The sequence below is a fragment of the Neolamprologus brichardi genome, chromosome 8 (assembly GCF_056152115.1).
Source record: "Neolamprologus brichardi isolate AB-2024 chromosome 8, ASM5615211v1, whole genome shotgun sequence".
Lineage (NCBI taxonomy): Eukaryota > Metazoa > Chordata > Actinopteri > Cichliformes > Cichlidae > Neolamprologus > Neolamprologus brichardi.
In genome coordinates, this window is record NC_142111.1 from 20902799 (window position 1) to 20923415 (window position 20617).

Consider the following 20617-nt stretch of genomic DNA (forward strand, 5'->3'; position numbering starts at 1 on the left):
TAGACCAGAAGGCTAAAGGTGGAGTCACTCATTGTGGTCCCAGTGATGTCTTTGTCTGTGGTGCAGCGTTTGCAGTGGGGAAATTTAATCACACTCATCTCGCTGGAAGACCAAACACACGAGTTCAATGAGGGTGAATCATGAGCCAGAGCATCTCGTCTGTAATAATAACCTCCAGCTTTGCCTTAGTCTTTATCTCATACTGAAAGAGGAAAAGGGGATGGTAGAAAACCTTTATGAAGCCCCAAAATTGTCTACATGCTATATTCCTTAACCCCTTTAGATGTTTAAACTAATCCTGCCTTTCCACAGTGCCTGAATGCCAAAGTAAAAACATGTAGGTACGACCCCTCTGGGGTCATTAATTTGCACGGCTTTTTACTTAGATCTGGGACCAGTGAGTAGAAGCCAGAGAAAACACCCCCTCCCAGTAGGAAAACAAAATCTACACCACAGAGGAGATTAAAACCTCAGCAGCACCTCAGCTGGAGATTGAGGTGGAGATGTAATTAATTGGAGAACATATTTAATTATAACAGTCCAGAAGTTTTTGTACCACATGCAAAAAATAAATAATAATAAATTCAGTTTAAACTGTTTATGAAGGTATTAAGTCTGCCACCTTCTGGCCAAATGTTTCCCACCTCTTTGTTAAGTACAAAAGTAAACACTTGGTGTGCATGCAGATCACGAGCTAAGCATGTCTCAGCAAACTGTGTAACACGTTTGCAGGGATGTGGAAAGGGTATGTTGTTGAGGTGAGCTTCCTTTTAATTTTAAATGTGAAAAAAAGTTAAATGAAGTTTATTTATACTTCCCCGCAATCACAGTGTGCACCAGAGGGTTGCTCAGCCTGCGCAGCATTTAACACTTTCTATACTTGGATGCCTGATTCACAAAAGGAAAAACGCCACATAAAAAAAAATGACTGTCTATAATAGTCATGTGTTGAGGAGTCATCGCCTAAGAGGGCTGACTGGGATTAAACCCACAGAAGAGCCCCATCTAGTGCATAAGCTCCCCTGAACTTTAGAAGCTCCCTCATGATGTAAACATGAGATGACGAATGCGGATGCATTAGGGAAATGAGGATTAGTGGAGGATGGGCTTGGAGTGACGACCAAACGGTGAAATATGAGACTGGCTTGTGTCCGAAGCATCCACTGGAAGGTGGAGCTGCAGTCGCATAGTGCAGATGGGTGTGAAAGAGCAAAGAGTTAAATTCTTCCATTCAAGCAAAAGATAACATATTTTTTCTATGTTACATTGCTCAGCTGTTAGAAATTGCTAATAATGGATTCAAGCCAGAGATTCATATCATCAGTACAGCTCAACACATGGTTTAATTGAGGGTGACTTTTTAGTCTGCCAGATAATTATTACTTTAATTTTCTTTAAACAACGTGGCGCCAACTCATTCTGTTTGAGTTTTAAATAAATGGACACAAAACTCAGGACTGGATAAAGACGGTCCAGATGTTTTCTATCTAACCGATATAGAGGTAATAATTACAGGAATAGACACTTGACTTTAAAAAGTGTGCTGGATGAATACCCAAAATTACCCTTTCATAAAAAAAGAGATGCGAATATACAAAGTTAGCCTCCAGTGTTCTCCTGTCTTTGGGCCCCTCTGGCACTTGGGCCTGTTTCCTCTCTCTTCCCTGTTCTCTCTTGCTCTCTCTCTCCCAGCCAAGCTCCAAACATGCAGCAGTCTTACATCAAATATATCAAACAGATGAAAAGGGAAAGTATAGGCCTGCCAAGACACATTCATTTCTGCTGTTAGGCTGGGAAGGAGAATTTTTGTGAGTTTAAAAAAAGAAGGTGTTGTGCTGAATTTAAATCCACACAATTAAATTGTGCATGAAGCATGCACTGCCTACCTGATATTATCATAACCTATATATAAAAGGAAGACGTGTCATTGTGATGTCACATATTAATTTCTGGAGTCTAGATTTTAAAGCCTAAATGTTTGTTTTTTGGTCTGAGAAGTGTCCAAATTTGGTGAGATGCTCTTGTGTCAAAGTGAGATATGGGGGTAAAATAGGGTATTTTAATGTGGCATTCCACAGGGATTGATTCATTTTTGGAGCTAGCTTCAAGTGGCCTTGGAGGAACTGCCGGCACTTTAACCCTATCAGCCAGCATGCATGTCTGGTGCAGTCTGGTAGTTAGTTTCTTGATTTCAATGCAACTATAGGCAATGTTTTAGTACAAGTAAAAGGAAAACAGAGTGTGAAAGGAGTCATTTTCGTAATTAGCCAACATGGAAAGCTCATTGTTCAGCAGCTACCCTGAGATTTACTGCTTTGGTTCAACACCATTGTTGAACCCTACTTGTAGAGCACTTGGTAGCTAGATAGTGAAGCCAGTGTAACTTTAATCAAATAAAGAGGCAGATATTTATCCAGTGATATAGTATGTACCTTAAACTGAGACTTTAAAAATGATTAAGCTCATATTATGAGCTCTAAGTGTAAAGACATAACAACTAGTTTCAGATTGTGGAAGGATTTTCATGCAGACGAAAGAGAGTTGGGGAAGCTGCCATTTTTCTTGGATTTTCCATTTAGCTCAACAGAGACGACCCCAAACATCAGCTTTTTATCGAAATCACAGAAGAAGTTTGTGGTCTTTGCAAAGCAGGAAAACAACTGATTTGAAGGAATCAAGAAAAAAAAGACATGCCAAAAAATGTTTTGTTTTTACATATTAGACGGTGGAAAAAAATGGTGTATATATAATGCAGCTTGCAAAGGTTTTAAAGAACATCAACTATGATGGGTTAGTAAAGTAGGAGTGACCCTAACTCAGCTGGCTCTTTTTTTTTCACCTGCTCTTGCCTTTAAGCCCAGTCTGATCCTAGGTGCAAACTTCAGACTGGGTCTTCCTCTCCTCTGTGTCGCCTAAAACTTTCTTCTCAGAGTTCTCATATTGGTAGCAGCTGTGGTTGCTGGCTGAGTGCAAGCTGTGGGAGGCTGTGGCCGGCCAGCAGGGAGGAGCTCCAACATCTGGAAAAGAAGAAAACCTGGCTGAAGCACAGAAACGAGAGCCTGGTAACATGACTACTCGCTGAGCCAAGCCTGCTGCTACAGTGTTTGCAAGTTTGCTGTCTGCTTTATGCAAATGCTTTTTCTTTTTTCTTTTTTTAAGGTGGTTGTGTCGCTGGACTGCCAGTCAATCACAGCAGCACTCATTTAACGGTGTAGATCTGCAGAGTAGTCAAAGCAGTGGAAAGAACGGACTGCTTTTGTTAAAATTTGACCCTCTGGGCCTCTCCTGGTGCAAGAGCGCGTCTAAACATGTGGGAGCCGTCTGTGAGAGGAAAAAAGAGAAAGGGGGTTGAGGTGGTGCTTGTGCTGGTCAAGAAAACCTGAAATTTCTCCTATGATCTGCCCACTTTAGGTCACATAATTTTCTTTTCAGAATGTGGTTGTATTTTTAGTGAAAACTGAGAGGAAACAACCCCTTTAGTTTTTGTTCTCTGTTATTTACTTTTTGGATTTACATAGGAACAAACTTTTATTTGTGATAAGTTAGAATTGCTGGAACTGTAAAACCTCCAAATAAAGTAATCTGTATTGGTATTAAAGAAGACGAGAACACCAACTCTAGTTTCAGGATGGGTTAGAGATCTAACCATGCGTAGGCAGCACTAACTGAGATTTTATTGCAGGAGAACCTGGAGGTCCCGAGAGAAACCTGCACAAGCACAGGGAGAATATGCAACTTCACACAGAAAATTCTGAACCTACAACCCTCCTCTGTGATCTACAGCTTATGTTTTGCAGGTGTAATGTTAAAAAGGCTGCCAGTTTAGCATATTAGTAAGAAAAGAAAGTATAGCATAGGTTGATGGACATTTAATTACTTTTGTAGATCATGTGGTATAGTTTAGGTTCATGTAAATTAGGTCACGTTGGACAAAATAATGAAGGGGACATAAACATGTTTCAGTCCAGTGGTTTTTGTCATTCAAAACAACAATGTACACTGTTGGAAGAGTCTTTCTCTGGGCACCTTGAGCTGCATCCAGTAGTTCAGCCTGGTGCAAATTAATGGACAGGCCAACCATCCGACAGGCTGACTCCCATGAAGCCACGTCACTAAAAAAAAGGATGAGTTAACTTGATTCCTGAACTGAAAAAAGGGAAAAACTGAATTTAAGTTGGTCTGTGAGTCAGTCAGAACTCAGTGTAGGAAAGTAATAGTTATTTCGGGTGATGTTGTGCACTTTATCATGCCATGGTAATTACAAGTTTTGGTGTACTGAAGTTCTAGCCAGACACAGTCAGTATAATTAGCTCCTCATTCCTTGAATTTAATTTTGGCCCTTTTTATTCTAAAGCATTGTATGAACGATAGTAAAGCTTGCAGCTTTTTTACTGTAACTTTAGCTGCAGTAGGAGCCTATCCAGGGTTTGTAGAGCAGAGGGAGGCTAACAGGGAGGGAAAGAGGTGCTGGCATACCACCGTCTGCCTGGACAGAGGGGACATTCTTCTCCTCGGATCCCCCCAGTGGTCCTCTACAAACTACAGCTTGTCAACCAATCTGCCCACCGTTTACTGAGGAAATGTTCACTTGCTGCAGGAAGTCTGAGGTTTCCCCTCATATGTTTGATTTCAGCAGTTAAACAAACAAAATGAGGGTTAGAAGTCAGGTCAGAACAACATAGGTGGGAACTAAACCCACAGGGGCCTTAGAATCTCAGTTCACCTGTAAAAGATCTTTAAATAAACAGCAAAAATAATAACCTATTTGACACAACACTATAAAATAATCATTGTTGAAAGATGGATGTGATAATTTGTGAAAATCCTGCATCTTTGTTTTATGTGCACACAAAAAAGTACGAATATATACACATTTCTCATAAAACCATCCCCACCCCTAAGAAATATTGATTTAAATATTACAGCATTGCAGTTTTCTTAAAATTGCTTTCAGTATTTGTTAACAGCACAATAACCACAACTGAAAACATCTGTAAGTACTTGATGGATAATTAAATATATTGTTAAGATAATTTGTGATTAGCATATATGAAAACCTTAAAGCCAAACAAGGTGAGAAATGGATGTGTTAGTGTGACAAAATATGATTTTTATGAGTGAACCAGCAGGCTACAGACTTTATTTTAGTATCTGCCGCAGTCATAATGATCATTTCAAACACACAAAAAAACAAAAGAATAAAAATCTATTTAAATTTGAGTCTTCATTGCAAGTGGATTATTTCCCTTAATAAAAACAAGACATCCTATCCATCAAATAAGTGAATTCTAATGTAAAAAATTAGGATTTGAGAATTTAAACAAGTGTTGTGTTCTCGTGAGCTTCCCACAATATTTCAGGGTCCTGTTGTACCCTACTTGTGTAGTTCCGTTTTTGTCCTGATGGGGAAGAAGAGAGCAATTTCACTGCAGTTTCTTCTGAGCCAGCTTTGCCAGTTCTCTGGCTTTCCTTCTCTTCAGCTTCTTCTTGAGGAGGAGCAAGTCAATGTAGATAATGCGGTCCAACACAGCACAGGCACAGAGGAGTCCACCATGCAGAGCACCAGCTATCCCATTGCTGAACACATCTTGGCCTGGAAGACACAGCCACACATGCTAATGTCACATACCTCTGTATGAGACATTACTTGGAAGACAGATTCAAATCGGTGTGTTCTTTCTTCTGAAGCTTCTTAAATAAATGGTAAATGGCCTGTATTTGTATAGCGCTTTACTTAGTCCGTAAGGACCCCAAAGCGCTTCACACTACATTCAGTCATTCACCCATTCACACACACATTCACACACTGGTGATGGCAAGCTATTGTAGCCACAGCTGCCCTGGGGCGCACTGACAGAGGCGAGGCTGCCGGACACTGGCGCCACCGGGCCCTCTGACCACCACCAGTAGGCAACGGGTGAAGTGTCTTGCCCAAGGACACAACGACTGAGACTGTCAAACCAGCAACCTTCCGATTACAAGACGAACTGCCAACTCTTGAGCCACAATCGCCCCCAATAATATATCCGACTTTTTTATGATCATGTTTTCACAGCACCAGTGTAGTCAACCAGCAAAAGGCGACTTATTTGCTGCAAACAGATACAGCGAAAGTAAACTGTCATATTTAAAAGCATTATCTTAGTCAATTACTATCCTTCCACCTCCTCTCGAACCTTTCATTTAAACAGAAAAAGGCGCTGAGTGCATGAAAATACAATAAAGCAATAAAAGCCCATAAAGTTATCATATACATAATACCAAGAAGGCAAGGACATCAGCATGAAAAATGTCAGTTCCAAGAAAACTGTACATTGTTCACCAAAAGGGACTTATATTGATTAAAAGGGATTAGCCGATCTAATTTTACAAGCTTCTGCAGATAGCTGTAAACGCTATAATCAAAAGCCAATTTCCCAGTCCCACAAATAAGATGATGGTTTTCAAGAACCAGATAATCTTGGAACCAAGTGCAGTTATTATGCTTTTTCAAAGAACAGCTCATCATTAAGCCTGAAAAAAAGATAAGCTTAAGAGCATTATATTCTCTATCCATCCATCCATTCGCTTCCGCTTATCCTTTTCAGGGTCGCGGGGGGTGCTGGAGCCTATCCCAGCTGTCATAGGGCGAGAGGCGGGGTACACCCTGGACAGGTCGCCAGTCTGTCGCAGGGCCAACACACAGGGACAGACAACCATTCGCACTCACATTCACTCACACATTCACACCTAGTGGCAATTTGGATTATCCAATTAACCTATCCCCACAAGATGCATGTCTTTGGACGGTGGGAGAAATTTATTATTTATTTGTGAAACTGAAAAGTGGTGTTAAATTAAAGTCCTGTCAATACTCATAAAGCTAACTACTAAACCAAAAATGCTTGGTTTGATTTCTAGCTGATTCAAAATAATCTGATGATTAGGAATATATCTATGTACCCTTAGAAAAAATTAACAATGAATACAACCCTCATAATCTTCCTTTATCCTAAAACCTAATTGATAGGATTTAAATTCTTGTAAATGATTTTTAGCATAAAATCCATATTTTCATACCTGAGATGTACAGGTTCTTGACTGGGGTGTTGCATCTGTTTTTGGCTACGGCCTCAGCATGGAAACGCTCCAGGTTGTGCTCAGCGGAGTACATAGCTCCATGCTGAGCACCCAGGTAGTGCATGTTTGTCAGTGGCGTCGCCACATCCTGGAAAACCAACTGGAAAACACAACACGTGCAGATTTAACCAAACCCTTCCTACTTGATGTCAACAAACAAGCATTAATAGTTTGTATACATTACCGTTAGCTTTTGATTTGTTTCTTTATTCCTTAAAAGTATAATTTTTATTAAATTTAACATACAGCAGAAAAAACAGCAGAATCACATCTAAACATGACGGATCCTACCTTGTCTTTAATTTTAGGGAACACAGTGCAGGCCCAGTCAAAGATGTTCTTAGCAAATCGCATTTTGTAATTGTAGTATTCATCACCCCTTTTGCGCACAGTAGTGTCTTTCCATTGCTCAAACCATTCATAGTTAACCATGATGAGTATTGTCATGCAGGATTTTCCTGTAGAAATGAACAGCAAGTCACCACTCTTAATTTGTGTGGACTTTCAGCTCTGTGTGAGATCGTATAAAATATGCCAAAGGATATATTTTATTTTAAAGCTAAATACTTGACGTGCTCGACGTTTAAAATTTTGAGGTCAACATATGTTCATGTAAAAAGCTGAGACCTCAGACTGCCCTCAATGCCACAGGTTTTTTCTTCTCCTGGCTTTCTATAGTATCAAACAGAGAGGATGTCCTTATATAGTCATCGAGCCAGCCTATCAGAAGAAGGATGGCTTAAAGAAAGGGGGAAGGGAGCTAAAACAGCTTCTTTCAGGCAGAGGGATGGACAGTGTTACTTATTCAAAGTCATTCAAAGCTTGCAAAGAGTCTTGAGAGTATGGAGCACTTTAATCCTCATTTAAAATATGTTTTGTTAGATCTCAACAAATATCCTTTGGAAACTGTAGAAATAGTGAGTAATTGTTATTCATATGTACCAGGATGTCTTATCTTGGCTTCAGGGTCTTTAGAAGATGGCACTGTGATGAACATCATGGGGATGTTATCAGGTGCTTCCTCTCTGCTCAATCCAAAGTAGTCCTCCATCCTAAAATTAAAAAAAAAATCATAAATCCCATAAAGAGCAATCTTAACTCTGTTTCAATTAAATTAAGGTTTATTTAGGTAGTACCGGTCATCAACAGTCACCTCACCTGTAGAAAATCCTACAATCAAGTGACTCCCTATGAGCAAGCACTAGGCAACAGTGGGAAGGAAAAACTCCCTTTTAACAGGGAGAAATCTCCAGCAGAACAAGGCTCAAGCATGGCCGGTTGGGTGGGTAAAGAAAAAGTAGAAAAGAGGGAAAATAGAGCACATGGAGACTGGGCAAAACACAGACAAAAGGAGATGAACATGACTGATCTTCTGCCCTACATAGCGAACAAGAAAGGACCTTTAACTTTAAAAAACAACAACATCATAAGCCATATACTGTGTTTATTTACAGAAAATATTTAGCATAATCTTCAGCTACGGTGTTTTTTCTTTGTTCTGAAATAAGATTGGATCTATAAAAATGTGTGAGACTTGAGCAGGAGAGATTTTCTTGTTTATTCTGATACGGCAGCACCCCCTTGTGGTTGGTTAATGCTGCCTTTCTCTTCTTTGCAATCGGTGCTCTGCAATACTCACGACTTGTCCATATCATTGTCTTTGAACAGCCAGAAATTAGTGGAAACGAGGTCCAGTTCCTCCTTTGTTCCATCAAAGCCAGAGAAGACTAATAATGATCCTCTGCCATGTTTCATCATGTTCAGTCGTTGCTGAATATCTATAATATAGAAGCATTACTTAGACATTATTTATCACCTTGTATCGTCTTCACTTCACTTGCATTTGTCGCTCTGGCCAACTTTACCTCAGTTTCAGTAAAGTTTCTCACCTGCTTTGGCTTGTATCTCAGGGGGTAGAAGTTTCTGGAACGTATTGAAGATTCCACAGTTTGAAACCACCACAGGCGCATGAATTTCCACTTCCTCTTGACCTTTCCTCACCTTTACACCTATCTCAAACAAACACACACTATTGACTTGACAATATCTTAACCTTACACTGATTTTAAAAATGAGGTGGATTCTGCTCTCACCATAAGCAGCTCCCTCTTCATTAACCAGGATCTGGGAGACGGGAGCTCTCACCAGGCAGTTTCCTCCATATTTCTGAATGGTGCGAATGATGTGGAAAGGAATCTCACTGGCCCCGCCTTTAGGGTAGTACGCTCCTCGTTTGTAGTGATGAATCATGAGGGCATTCATCAGGACACTGGAGTCCTTTGGTGGCACACCTATATACATAAAGAATAAGTGAACTAAATCTGCCGCAACGGATGAAATTGGCCTTTTTTTACAAGGGCGACAGCAGGAAAGGAAGAGAATTACTGCAAAACAGAATGAGGCACAATATTTGTTATTTTTTTCTTTATTTTATTGTTTGATTAATTGCTAGAAGACAAAATTGTAACTGAATTTTTAAAAAGTTGATGAATTGCATACCCTTATTATACAGTACATATTACGCACAGATTTTTATATTTATCTCAGGGTTTGTCTTATCATTGTGGGCCCCTGATAATATTACAGCCTCTATTTCCCTTACCTAGAAGTGTCACTGCAAATCCATACAAGTTCGGAGTAACCATGTCCACCTCGAGGACTGATGTAAAGTCATATGCTATGACGCTTTTACTCATTAGAGCCTCGATGAGAGATTTTGTTTTGTTTTATTGCTCTCGACCATTAAAAAAAGATCTTCTGACAACTGGAGTCCCAACACCTGATTCCAGACACCTTATGATGGTTTTCTCTTTTAACTTGTCCCCAAATATGTACCAAATATACAGTATATGATTTCTAAAAACTAATGGGAAACCCAAGCTCCCACTCATCTTCGGGACACATTGGATCTACACTTCTGTGATGTGGCAAGACATTACTGTTGGTATTGATTTAACATAGCAAGGCTTGTGTATGTGTCTCTCTCTTTTTTGTTTGTCTTCTTTCGTTGTGTGTCTCATGACATGGAACAATTTTCAACTTAACTCAAAATCAAAAGTTTTTTTTTCAGGTTGGAGTTCAGTTGAAATTTTGAGATATCTGACTCAAGATTTTGATATAACAACCTTAAATTTTGACTTCTAGATATCCGAAAGTATTTTATTTTCAGTGGCAAAAATATAAATAATAAATAAATAAATAAATATATTATATCTTATGTTTTCTGTTATGACGATAACATTTTGAGTACATACCATAGAAAAAGTAAGAAAAGATGGTATGGAGATCCTTGTTGCTGGTCAGGGTGTTCACAAAATCTGTCGCACATGTGCCAGAGAGGCGGAAAACTGGAGAGATGAGGTCTGCGATGCCTGACTTCAGCAGGAATAAAGACACCCACTGCGGGATAAGCTTGAGAGTTGCCAGGTAGTGCGTCTTCTTAGCTGAGATCTGTTGAAAAACCAGGGGAATTTGTAAGCATTTTATTTTTAAAGCTTCCGACAGTTGAGACTGAAATATGTGTGTAATAAGTGATAAAGTAGCAACAGCACCTTCATGATTTTAAAGAACTTGTCAATGGCTTCTGTGTCATCAGGAAACTGCTTCATCAGGTGAGCTTTCATCTCAGTTTTCCCACAGTAGATTGTGTACTCTCGTTTTTCGTTGCCCAGGCCGATTTGAATGGTGTCAAAATGTTGATCGAGCTGGTGAAACTCCAGCTGGCCCTCTGAGATCTGGTCAAAGGCGATACGCAGCAGACTGTTCTCATGGAGCTGGCCAATGTAGTGAAGCCCTGAAGATGAAGGAAGTGACCATTTTTAGATAGAAATCAATGATTTTTAGGACTGTCACCCTAGACAGACCAAATTATCATCAGCTTATTGCTTTAGTTGTGTCATTATTCTTTCTGTGTCAGTTATTATTTATGTAATTCAAGCTGTTAGCATGAATCTCGAATGATTCTCCAAATGACTGTTATGGAAAATGTAACAGTTCCTTAAAAAGAGTGATACTTATGTGTCAGTCATCGAAGATTTCTCACCGATATCAAACTCGAAGCCTTTCTCTATGTAAGTGTGGCAGCAGCCTCCGGCCTGGTCATGTTGCTCCAGCACCAGCACTTTCTTTCCTGCTTTGGCCAGTGTGGCTCCAGCCGTCAGACCACCAATACCACTGCCGATGACGATGACATCCAGGTTCTTGGGCACTTTGTCAACACTGAAACCTGCACAGAAACATACAGATGGTGGTGTTAACCTAGTAAAGATTTTTGTTGCAGTTCACATCGTTATCGTAAAAGTCCATTAGAAATTTTATCGTGTCCAAGTGCTGAAACTGGGGCGTCAAAATGCATCGTTCGCAACCTGTGTTACATAATACGGGCTGAAGGTTGTGCTGCACACTCTTGTCATAAACATTGAACTGGTGCCTGTATCTGTGTTTTCCCATTAGCAATAGCTGTAATCTAATTAAGATAAAACACACATGGAAAAACAGTCGGTTTATTTAGTGACGTTTTCTCATCTCTAAGATCACTAAGATAACAGTATCAGCACTTATAATGACTATAGCAAATTCATTTCAGATATCTATATTCATTATCTATGTATTTATTTAATGGTAGACATCTCTTTTTTTTTAAAAATTACCTCATCAGACTGGTGTCACAGAAACCTCTGTTCAATGCAAAGTAAAGGTTTTTAAAGTAACAGTGACTTTGCTTAACATAGAAACTGGAATTTTAGTGCACTAAAATACTGCGTGCTTTCATACAGTGCTTTATTCTACATCCTTCTAGCATCCATGTACAATTTAGAATCACCAATTACATTCAGTGGCTTGTTTTTGGACTGTAGGAGGAAACCCACTCCAGCTAGAGCACAAACCAGGAATCTTCTTAATGCGAGGCAACAGTTTGCACCAGTGTTAACAAACGTGCTGCCCCCATGTGGCAATTTTACTTATTTAAATATAGGGTTTATTAATAACAGAATGTGTTTTAATTTTTGTTTAACTGATTTTTAACAGTTAAGCTTTTCAATATTTTTGCTTTTTATAATTTGGCCTAAATGTAAAACTTTACGTACAAAATAGATATAATATAGAACTCTTTGGCTACGTCCACACGTACACGGGTATTTTTGAAAACGGAGATTTTCCGTTTTTGTTTTAAAAAATAATCCCGTCCACACGTAAAGGCAGAAATGAAGGAAAACGCTGTTAGGAACATGCCAAAACAACAGGTGGCGATATATTCCTAACCGTGCAGAAATGTTGGCCAATCAGAAGTCTAGAAGCCTTGGTGGGAAAAAGTAAACAAAGATGGAATATAGTATATGTAAGCATTTAAACACTGCAGAGAGTACAATTAACAGTAATAGTATTGTAGAAATTCATTTCACCGAAACAATAACGTGGCGCACAGTGTGACTCAAAAAATGCGCACACCTTTGACTCTGCGTTTTCTCCATTTTTCTCGTCCACACTAAATGCAAAAACGGAGTTTTCAAAAATATCCACCCTGGCCGGAGTTTTTAAAAATCTCCTTTACGTGTGGGCGAAAGGTGCAAACACAGAAAAATCTGCGTTTTCAAAAATACCCGGTACGTGTGGACGTAGCCTTTATTTGTTAAAAATCATTTTATAAAAAGAGGAGCATAATATAATAATCACACCCGTAAGTGGAACTTTTTGAAGAAAGATTTGAATTCGTTCTTCCTGTATGAATGACTCACTGACTTTTTTTTTTTTAAGTTCGGCCATAATATCTTGAAGTGATATAATAAAAATAAAAAGTTGTTTATGTTCCCCTCCCTTTCTAGGCTGGGCTAATTATCCAGGAATTCTGACTCTCCAGGAACAACTTTATTCTGATGCTGCATGCAGCTCTTTTCACCTGCAGTCATTTTACCTTGCTTGATGACTTTGTCGCGCTTCTTCTGATCAAACTCCCGCGGTGCAGGCGGTCTCACTGAGTCGAGCGAGAAGGGGCTCGGTTTCCCAAACAGGTACCAGTATGTACCTGCACATATGAGCAGGCAGACTAAGAAAATCAAGAGCCACATCTCAGAGACTGTCAAATCGCTGATTCTGGAGCTCGATCTGCAGCAGGACTGTACACGGCAGCAATTGCAGGTGCGATCTAAACACTCGCCTCCCTGATGAGGCACCTTTTATCGTGCCAAAGGTCTGGGGAAAAGGGGGCAAGAAATTGCTATGTAGTGATATATGTGTTATGACAAGCAGTAAAGTGGCGAAAGGCCCATATTTCCTGTGATAACAGATTACAATAACGATGGTGTGTAATGCTTTTTTTTGCTGAGCACTCATTTAGGGCACAGACAAAAACATCAAAGGAAAATTATGAACTGGTCTAATTGTTTTGTTGTTGTTGTTTTGAAGAAATTCCTAAAATGTTAAAGATACTGACACTATGTAGGGGGATCTGAATGCCAATTGTTTTAAAGAACAAATACTAAAGATATTAATTTCAAATCAATAACCCAATTTATTACATAAACTGCATTCAGTCAATCTAGAGCATTCACGGCAAATCTAGATAGAGATAGTTGTAATTGCTCGTATCTGATAAGACAATTTAGATAATATTGTATTGAAGTCTTCTTGGACTTCATGACCAATTTTATGTTTTTACAACAGGGCATCTGAGGTAACTTGCTTCAGTAAATTTTAGCATTTTAAGAATCATTACTGGTGAATATAAGAGTCAGACTTCTTACACGATAGAAGAAAATGAGCCTAATAACACTGAAATTAGACCTGCTGCACCAATGTTATATTTCTCTTAAAAGAAGCTATATATGGATTGCTAGCTGATCTACTTTTCTTAACGTAATCCACTCATGAACTTTGCACTCAAGTTACACTTTCGTTCATTCGACTTTGAGCTACAGATTTAATCTGCAGCCACAGATAGGGTGAACCACAATGAAGCAACAAGTTGCTACGATGGTCGGAAGGAATTTGAAATTGTGGCAGACAGAAATGTAGCCTTAAACTTCAAGTAGATTTTTTTTTTATATTAAATGCAGATGTAAATAATCGCTACATGTTGATGGTTTTGTGTAATGCTGGGGTTGGGTCCATTGCCTGTTGAGCTATCAAACTTCAGCCTGTAACACTTGTGAGATGTGTAAGTGAGACTTGTGAGATTTTGCTCTGTCAAGCTTACCTTATTCTTTCAGATGCACCTGTACATCAGTATATGGTGATCTTTTTTTTATAACAGTGTTTTTATAACTGTGACCACAGCAGATAACTTGTAATAAATATTCTAGGCTTACAACCTTTCTTGGTTTAAAAAAGCATGAAGACTGCTTCCATATTTGAACCCTTTACAAAGGTTACAAATTCATAAAGCCAATCTGGTTGTCTCAATTTATTTCAGATTCCTATAACAGGTGGTAATTTAAAGGTAACATCCCATTTTGTTATTGCAACCAACTCACAGGAAGCCCATATACATTAGAGCAATTCTGAATTGTGTAGGGTGTTTGGAGGACCCAGGTGCGGACACAGACGGAGGCAAAAATGTTTACTGAACTTAAAGTGAGCCTTTATTAGGGCCGGTAAACAGTAAAGCAAAAAGAACCAAACACAAACTATGGCAATGACCTAAACAAAGGGCCTAAACTGGGAAACAACTAAAGACTAAGAAAAACTAAGACTCTGATTTAGACTGTAACTAAGAGCTATGCACACGACAAGAAAAAGCAAAGGACAGTCTTCTGGACTGGTACATGAAAGGCTATGAGAACATGACAGGAGCAGATTACTATGAACATGACCAGAACAGAGACTGAAAAACTATGGCGTGTAGCTAGAATGACAGGAATGTTAACAGACAACGCGACACTGACACAAAGACACACTGGGCTTAAATACACTGAGGAAGTCATCAAGGAATTAGAGACAGAAGGGGAACACAGCTGGGAGGAATAAGACCTAACGAGACAGGGGGAACACTGGAACACTGACATAAGACAGGAACATGAACCTTCAGAGTAAAACAGGAAACAAGACACCACTAAACAAAGACGCAGACACGACACTGAGAGACAGACTAGACACTGAACTAAACCTGCAATAAACATGAGAACAAAACCTACGAACTCATCCCTAAACAAGAATAACTGAAACATAGAGTCATAATCATCATTATCATAATAATAAGAAAAGAATCCAAAATGCAAAAGCACACCAAAACATAACTCAAAACACTGGGTCAAACTGACCCAGAACCGTAACATGAATATCTGTAATCTGATAAGGCAATTAAGATAATACACTATAGACAAGTTGCGTTAGACTTTATATGCATGTGTCATGTTTTATGCCTTTACAGTTCAGCAGGCTGAGTAACTCTTGTGGGTTTAAGACATTAAGAGTTGTTATAGCATTAGATATACAGGTGAATCTAGTTAACATCTGAAATACCAATAAAAATATGTACAGTGTTTTTTAATAATATTACTTCAGGGAAGCATAATGTAAAAAGTATTGCTGCTGTTTTTGTGCTATGGTGTGCTCAAAATCCTGATTGAAGCTTTTCAACCATTTCTTTGCAAATGATACGCTTACCGTTTTAAAACTACTCTTTTAAGAATTTTTGAAATGCAAAGAAGGATAGAAACTGTTCTACAGTTAGCTTACACCGCTGGATCAGGTAAGGCCTTTTTAAGTAATGGCTTTATTGTCACCACCTCAAAAGCCTGTGGTATGTAGCCAGTTATCATATTTCAAATTAATCATCTTTCAGCAGTCCTATAGGAATGGAGACTTAAAGGCACATTGATGGTTAAGAAGAAGAAATGATTGATGTTAACTCAAAAAGATCGATAGGACAGAGGCGGTCTAAGTAAACCGCAGCAGCTATTAGGGTTGCTGTACTTAAGAAGCTTGCACTCCAGCCCACAAGCCCCCAAGTCCAGCTGCTGGTCTCTTCTGACTGCAGACTCTGGTGAAGACTCTACTGAGGGTCCCTGGGCAGTTGCTCATACACACCACACCTCTTAAAATTTTTCTTTCTTCCTTCTGGACAGCATATACAAGATGAATGTAGCTGATTTGCTAAGATTTTAGCTTTTTGAAATCAAACATTACAAGTGAAAGTAAAAATGTGACACTTATACAGTCATGAGAATACCCTGATTTATTGTCCATCTGGACATTAAAGGTGACAAAAATTTACAAATAAATATCATATTGTCTTTAGTAAGTACAGATTCAGACCGTAAACTCATCAGAAAAGTATTAACTGAGATCAGAGAGCATGGCAGTCTAGGGCTGTTTAACCAGACTTACTTGAAAAAATAAGTCTGCTTGTCTTAAAGTGCCAGATTTACCCCCTACTGGCCATTAGAAAGAAAACAGCTTTATGGCACTTTTGCATAGGTTTCACATTTTAGACTGAGAAGCTATGCCCCTATTTTATACATTATCTATGTGTTCATCAGTTTTATTTGGATTTGGTTCCACTCATGCTGACCTGTTGATTTCTCTGTTTGTAGACTGAAAATACGAAACAGTTTTGATTATTAGTTGAGACCCAGCCAAGCAGGGAGTGACTGATTGGTTTGATAATAGGCAGAAAAACTCCGTTACCCCACACCTGTGTACTTGATGTTCAGCAATGTTGAGGCTTTTCAAAATGCTTTCACTCTCCCATTTTACATTACACTAAAATTACAACAAAAACTTTATTAGACTCACAATTGGTGCAATTTCAAAGTGATTCTTCTTTTGATCTTTTGATCTTACTTATTCTTTATAATAACATTTATATAAACAAGTCATCATGCAATAATTTGTTTACTATTTACTGGTAAATTATGTGATAATTATATATATTTATAGGTTGTGTTTCAAAAATCCTTTTTTGCTCCTTTTTTGTATTTGTTTTAGTTTCTGTCTCTATACTCTGATTTGTAATCTGTACCCAGCAGCCCCATCATCTATCTTTTGTGTTATTATAATATTCTTACAATATTGAAAAAAATTAAACCTCTTCAAAAAGCTATTTGACAGGTAGATGTTGAGTTCTTTGATGACTCAAATGTTAAGTTCTTTAATTGTATTTCCTGATGCCAGCACTGAAAGCGTCACTAATTGGATGGAGAGCTCAAAATGGAAGTCAGGATGAAATGTGGAATAAGCTTAAAGACTTTGATACAGGAAGCGGCTCCGTGTCAACAGACCCGTGTGACTGACTCTACTGCAGCAAAGAAATCCGATTAGTAGTACTGACTCTCTTGGGACTTTGACCCCCTTCTGTACAGTAACATGGGTGAGATGTTGACTTACAGTCAGTGATGTTGGACGCAAATCAGTGAGTAGTTATCACTATTTAATATTAACCAGTGTGATAAAATGAGATTAAAGTACAGTAGGAGCTCAAAAAGATCCCATGTGTTATGTATTTTCAATAACAAGAACAGCTACGTCAGGTTGAAGCTTTGCACAGCTATTTGGATTTAATTATAAATTGACAAAGAATATCCACATGTGCATACAGAAATCCAGTGATAGAATTATCCATTACAGATTTCAGTTTTCTTTCTACTGTACATTTTATCCACAACGGCTACAGGAATATCACAGCAATGCAACCAACTCTCATAAAAAACTGTGTGACTTTTCCTTGGATTTCTATGCGCTATGTTATTATGCAGCCGCCCTTGTCTCCCTTGTAAGGGTTCTTGTCATCGGAAACGCCCTTAATCAGCGGATCATTCGGGGCCAGTCCCTCCACGTAAGCAATTGTGTCTGTACAGTTTGCATTCACCTGTTAATTATCGGAAAGATGAAAACAAAGAAGATCAGGGAAGTCGCACAAGTCATTTAAAATGAATCTTAATTAAATGTTTACAAAAGGCTTTGGTGGGTAAATTTAAAGCTAATTGTGCTAAAAGAAGAGGCACTTACTGGTGTCCTAGGTGTGCTAACTTCCTTCTTCAACTGGTCTAGCTCCATTTTCAAGATTTCCTTATCTGACATATCCCGAGCCATCCTGGCTGTGAGAAGAAATTACAGTTCAAAATATGTTAAATGTCACAAGAGATTGAAAAAGTGTACTTTACTAACTATCCTAATGTATTTAGATTTTTCTAATAGTCAAAGTTATGTTTAAATCCTCAATTTAAAAAACGATTTAAAGAAAAAACAGTCTGTCGTTACCTGTTGAATGGTGGGGTCCCCAACAATCAGAGAAATGTGCTGGCCCCTAAGAGCTCATCAACTGTGTGCCTCACTGTAGTCCGATCGCTTCTGCTCACTGATTGATCTGTGCTGTCCCACTGCTCTTCATCCCAGCTGATCCCCGGTGCTGGCTTTCGGATGAGGTCGGCACAGGATTGGGCCTGATGTCACCAATCCCTCATGATGAGATTAAACAATCAGGAGCTGTGACCCCTGAACAGGAAGGAGGAAGGCAAGGGAACACAGATCCTTTCAATTTGTTGACGCCATGCTGGAGAAAGTGAGACATGGAAATAGAAATGATAGATGTGGGAACAGCAGATCCTTTGCAGAGGATATGCTCTGAGAAACATGTGGTCTGTCCCCCAAAGAGGTTTTACCCAAAACTATTGTTTGTTTAAACTGATTGTTGTGATTTCAGGTAGTTGGGAATAACAATACAGTGCACAGAGTTGTGGCACATAAGGTACCACAGACTCATTGCAGATATACTCTAGGTCAATCTTGCAAAATAGACCATGGTGGAATCTGTGCAATTATTACAGAATCATTATTCAGTACATATTCATGACAGACTCATTAGTTCAGTTTTAACTCATTTGAGGAAAGTTATTGATTATTTTGCATCACTGCATGCTTTTCTGACATCAAAGTGATTTAAAACAAAATAGCAGGAATAAAAAGGCTTCTTATTGGTTTATCTATCATCTGTGCTTATCTGCATGATTCATAGAGAAATGTAGAGAGAAGAGAGATGTATAGAAAAAAGGGCAAAAAAACATGTGCAGTACACACAAGTGCGATGCAAAGACATTCTTTTGACAGAAGTACAGTTAGTGGCATCACTTGTTAGCTTTGCACAAAAATAGCTGTTAGAAATGTCCTTCAGAGAAAGTACAAGAAAAAAGTAAAATGGGTTTTTTGTTCACTTATCTGCATTGCTTCAGTGAAGAATGTGTGGATTTTTGCATATTTCTGTTATCATTAGTGTTAATTCAGTTAAAGTACTGACAATAGTTTTACTTTGGAAATAAGTTACAGAAGTGAAAATAAATACAAAGGTGGGTGAGATTGCTGATCATCATAAAACAATAAGGAAGGGTTTCCGATCTTGCTGTTTCTGTAGAATATATTTTGGTGAGTAAAGTGTTTTTGTTCAAATGTGGGTTTATTTTCAGCTTTGTACTGGCAGTACTTTATTAATTTATTAAAACAACACATTGAACATTAACTGAAAGCCATTCACTTCATTTAAAGTGATAGCATTTAGCTGCCGTCACTCAATCTGGAAGCATTAACATTTTCACCGCTTTGTTCACATCACCTCCAACTGACATCTGACAGACATGGAAAGCTAATTAGCCTCCACTAAACCTTCAGTGGGACTCACACTAAGCCATTATCAGAATCTGGGTTAGTCTCATTTACTCAAGATTAACCTCACTGTGGATTAACAGCAGAGTAGAAACACTCCTTTTCATTGTGAAGAGGCTTTTTCCCCTCCCTTGAGTTCATTTTTACTGCAAAACAGCTGTGCTAAATGTCCTTTACAGGTATTTGTTATTGTCACTGGTGGCTTTGACAATTTATTTTATTGTTTTTGGAATATTTCTTTTGTTATGAACACTTGTTAATGAGCAGGACCGTCACTGGTGTGTTCATAGCATTTTTATGGGATTGGAAGAGTTTTAACAGACTGCTAATTTATATTGCACAGTTACACAAAAAATAGAGGAATTATAAGTTGGAAATTAAGTATAAAGTTTAAAAAATAATAATTGTAATTGAATGAAACCAGAATCAAGTTTAAAGATATTTAAATTTTTGATTTTGGCTACCTTAGTATAATAAACAATCAAGAGTAAAAACAAAAAATATTCAATTCAGTTTATTTATGTAGCACAATTCACAACAGCAGTTACCTCCTGGCATTTTATATTGTAAGCTACTGACCCTACAGTATTAGAGCAGTATTAGAGTATTAGAGCAAATGCTTTATTATGATACTATGAAGTCTTTAAGATGCAACAGGGCCTGATAAATTGACAATATAAATTACTGAGGCTTTTATCAGAGCCAAAGAGGTTATGTAGAATATTTATTGTATTATATATAAATAAATATTTTAGTAAGACTCACACTAAATATTTGCTTTTATATTTTGAATATAAAAAGTTAATATGTGTAAAATATACAACTATACAACATAAAACTTAATGCTTTTAAGCAACAGCGTTAATCTATTAAATACAAGCTTTTTGGGGGTGTATACAAATTCAGT

The 20617-nt window shown here is 38.3% G+C and overlaps 2 protein-coding genes across 2 annotated transcripts; both read right to left on the bottom strand.

Annotated features, from left to right (window-relative positions):
* Window positions 1-5033: 5033 nt before the first annotated feature.
* On the bottom strand, window positions 5034-13184 carry si:ch1073-13h15.3 (inactive all-trans-retinol 13,14-reductase). The gene is made up of 11 exons (XM_006790929.3): window positions 13031-13184; window positions 11162-11344; window positions 10671-10912; window positions 10374-10569; window positions 9213-9410; window positions 9009-9128; window positions 8759-8897; window positions 8062-8171; window positions 7411-7577; window positions 7060-7219; window positions 5034-5593 (listed from the first exon to the last, which is right to left on the bottom strand). The coding sequence occupies exons 1-11, from the start codon at window positions 13182-13184 to the stop codon at window positions 5424-5426; spliced, it is 1839 nt and encodes a 612-aa protein (XP_006790992.2). The 3' UTR covers window positions 5034-5423.
* Window positions 13185-17586: 4402 nt separating this feature from the next.
* gngt2b (guanine nucleotide binding protein (G protein), gamma transducing activity polypeptide 2b) lies at window positions 17587-18458 on the bottom strand. Its single transcript, XM_006790928.3, has 3 exons — window positions 18316-18458; window positions 18064-18152; window positions 17587-17923 (listed from the first exon to the last, which is right to left on the bottom strand). The coding sequence occupies exons 2-3, from the start codon at window positions 18145-18147 to the stop codon at window positions 17795-17797; spliced, it is 213 nt and encodes a 70-aa protein (XP_006790991.1). The 5' UTR covers window positions 18148-18152; window positions 18316-18458; the 3' UTR covers window positions 17587-17794.
* Window positions 18459-20617: the final 2159 nt, after the last annotated feature.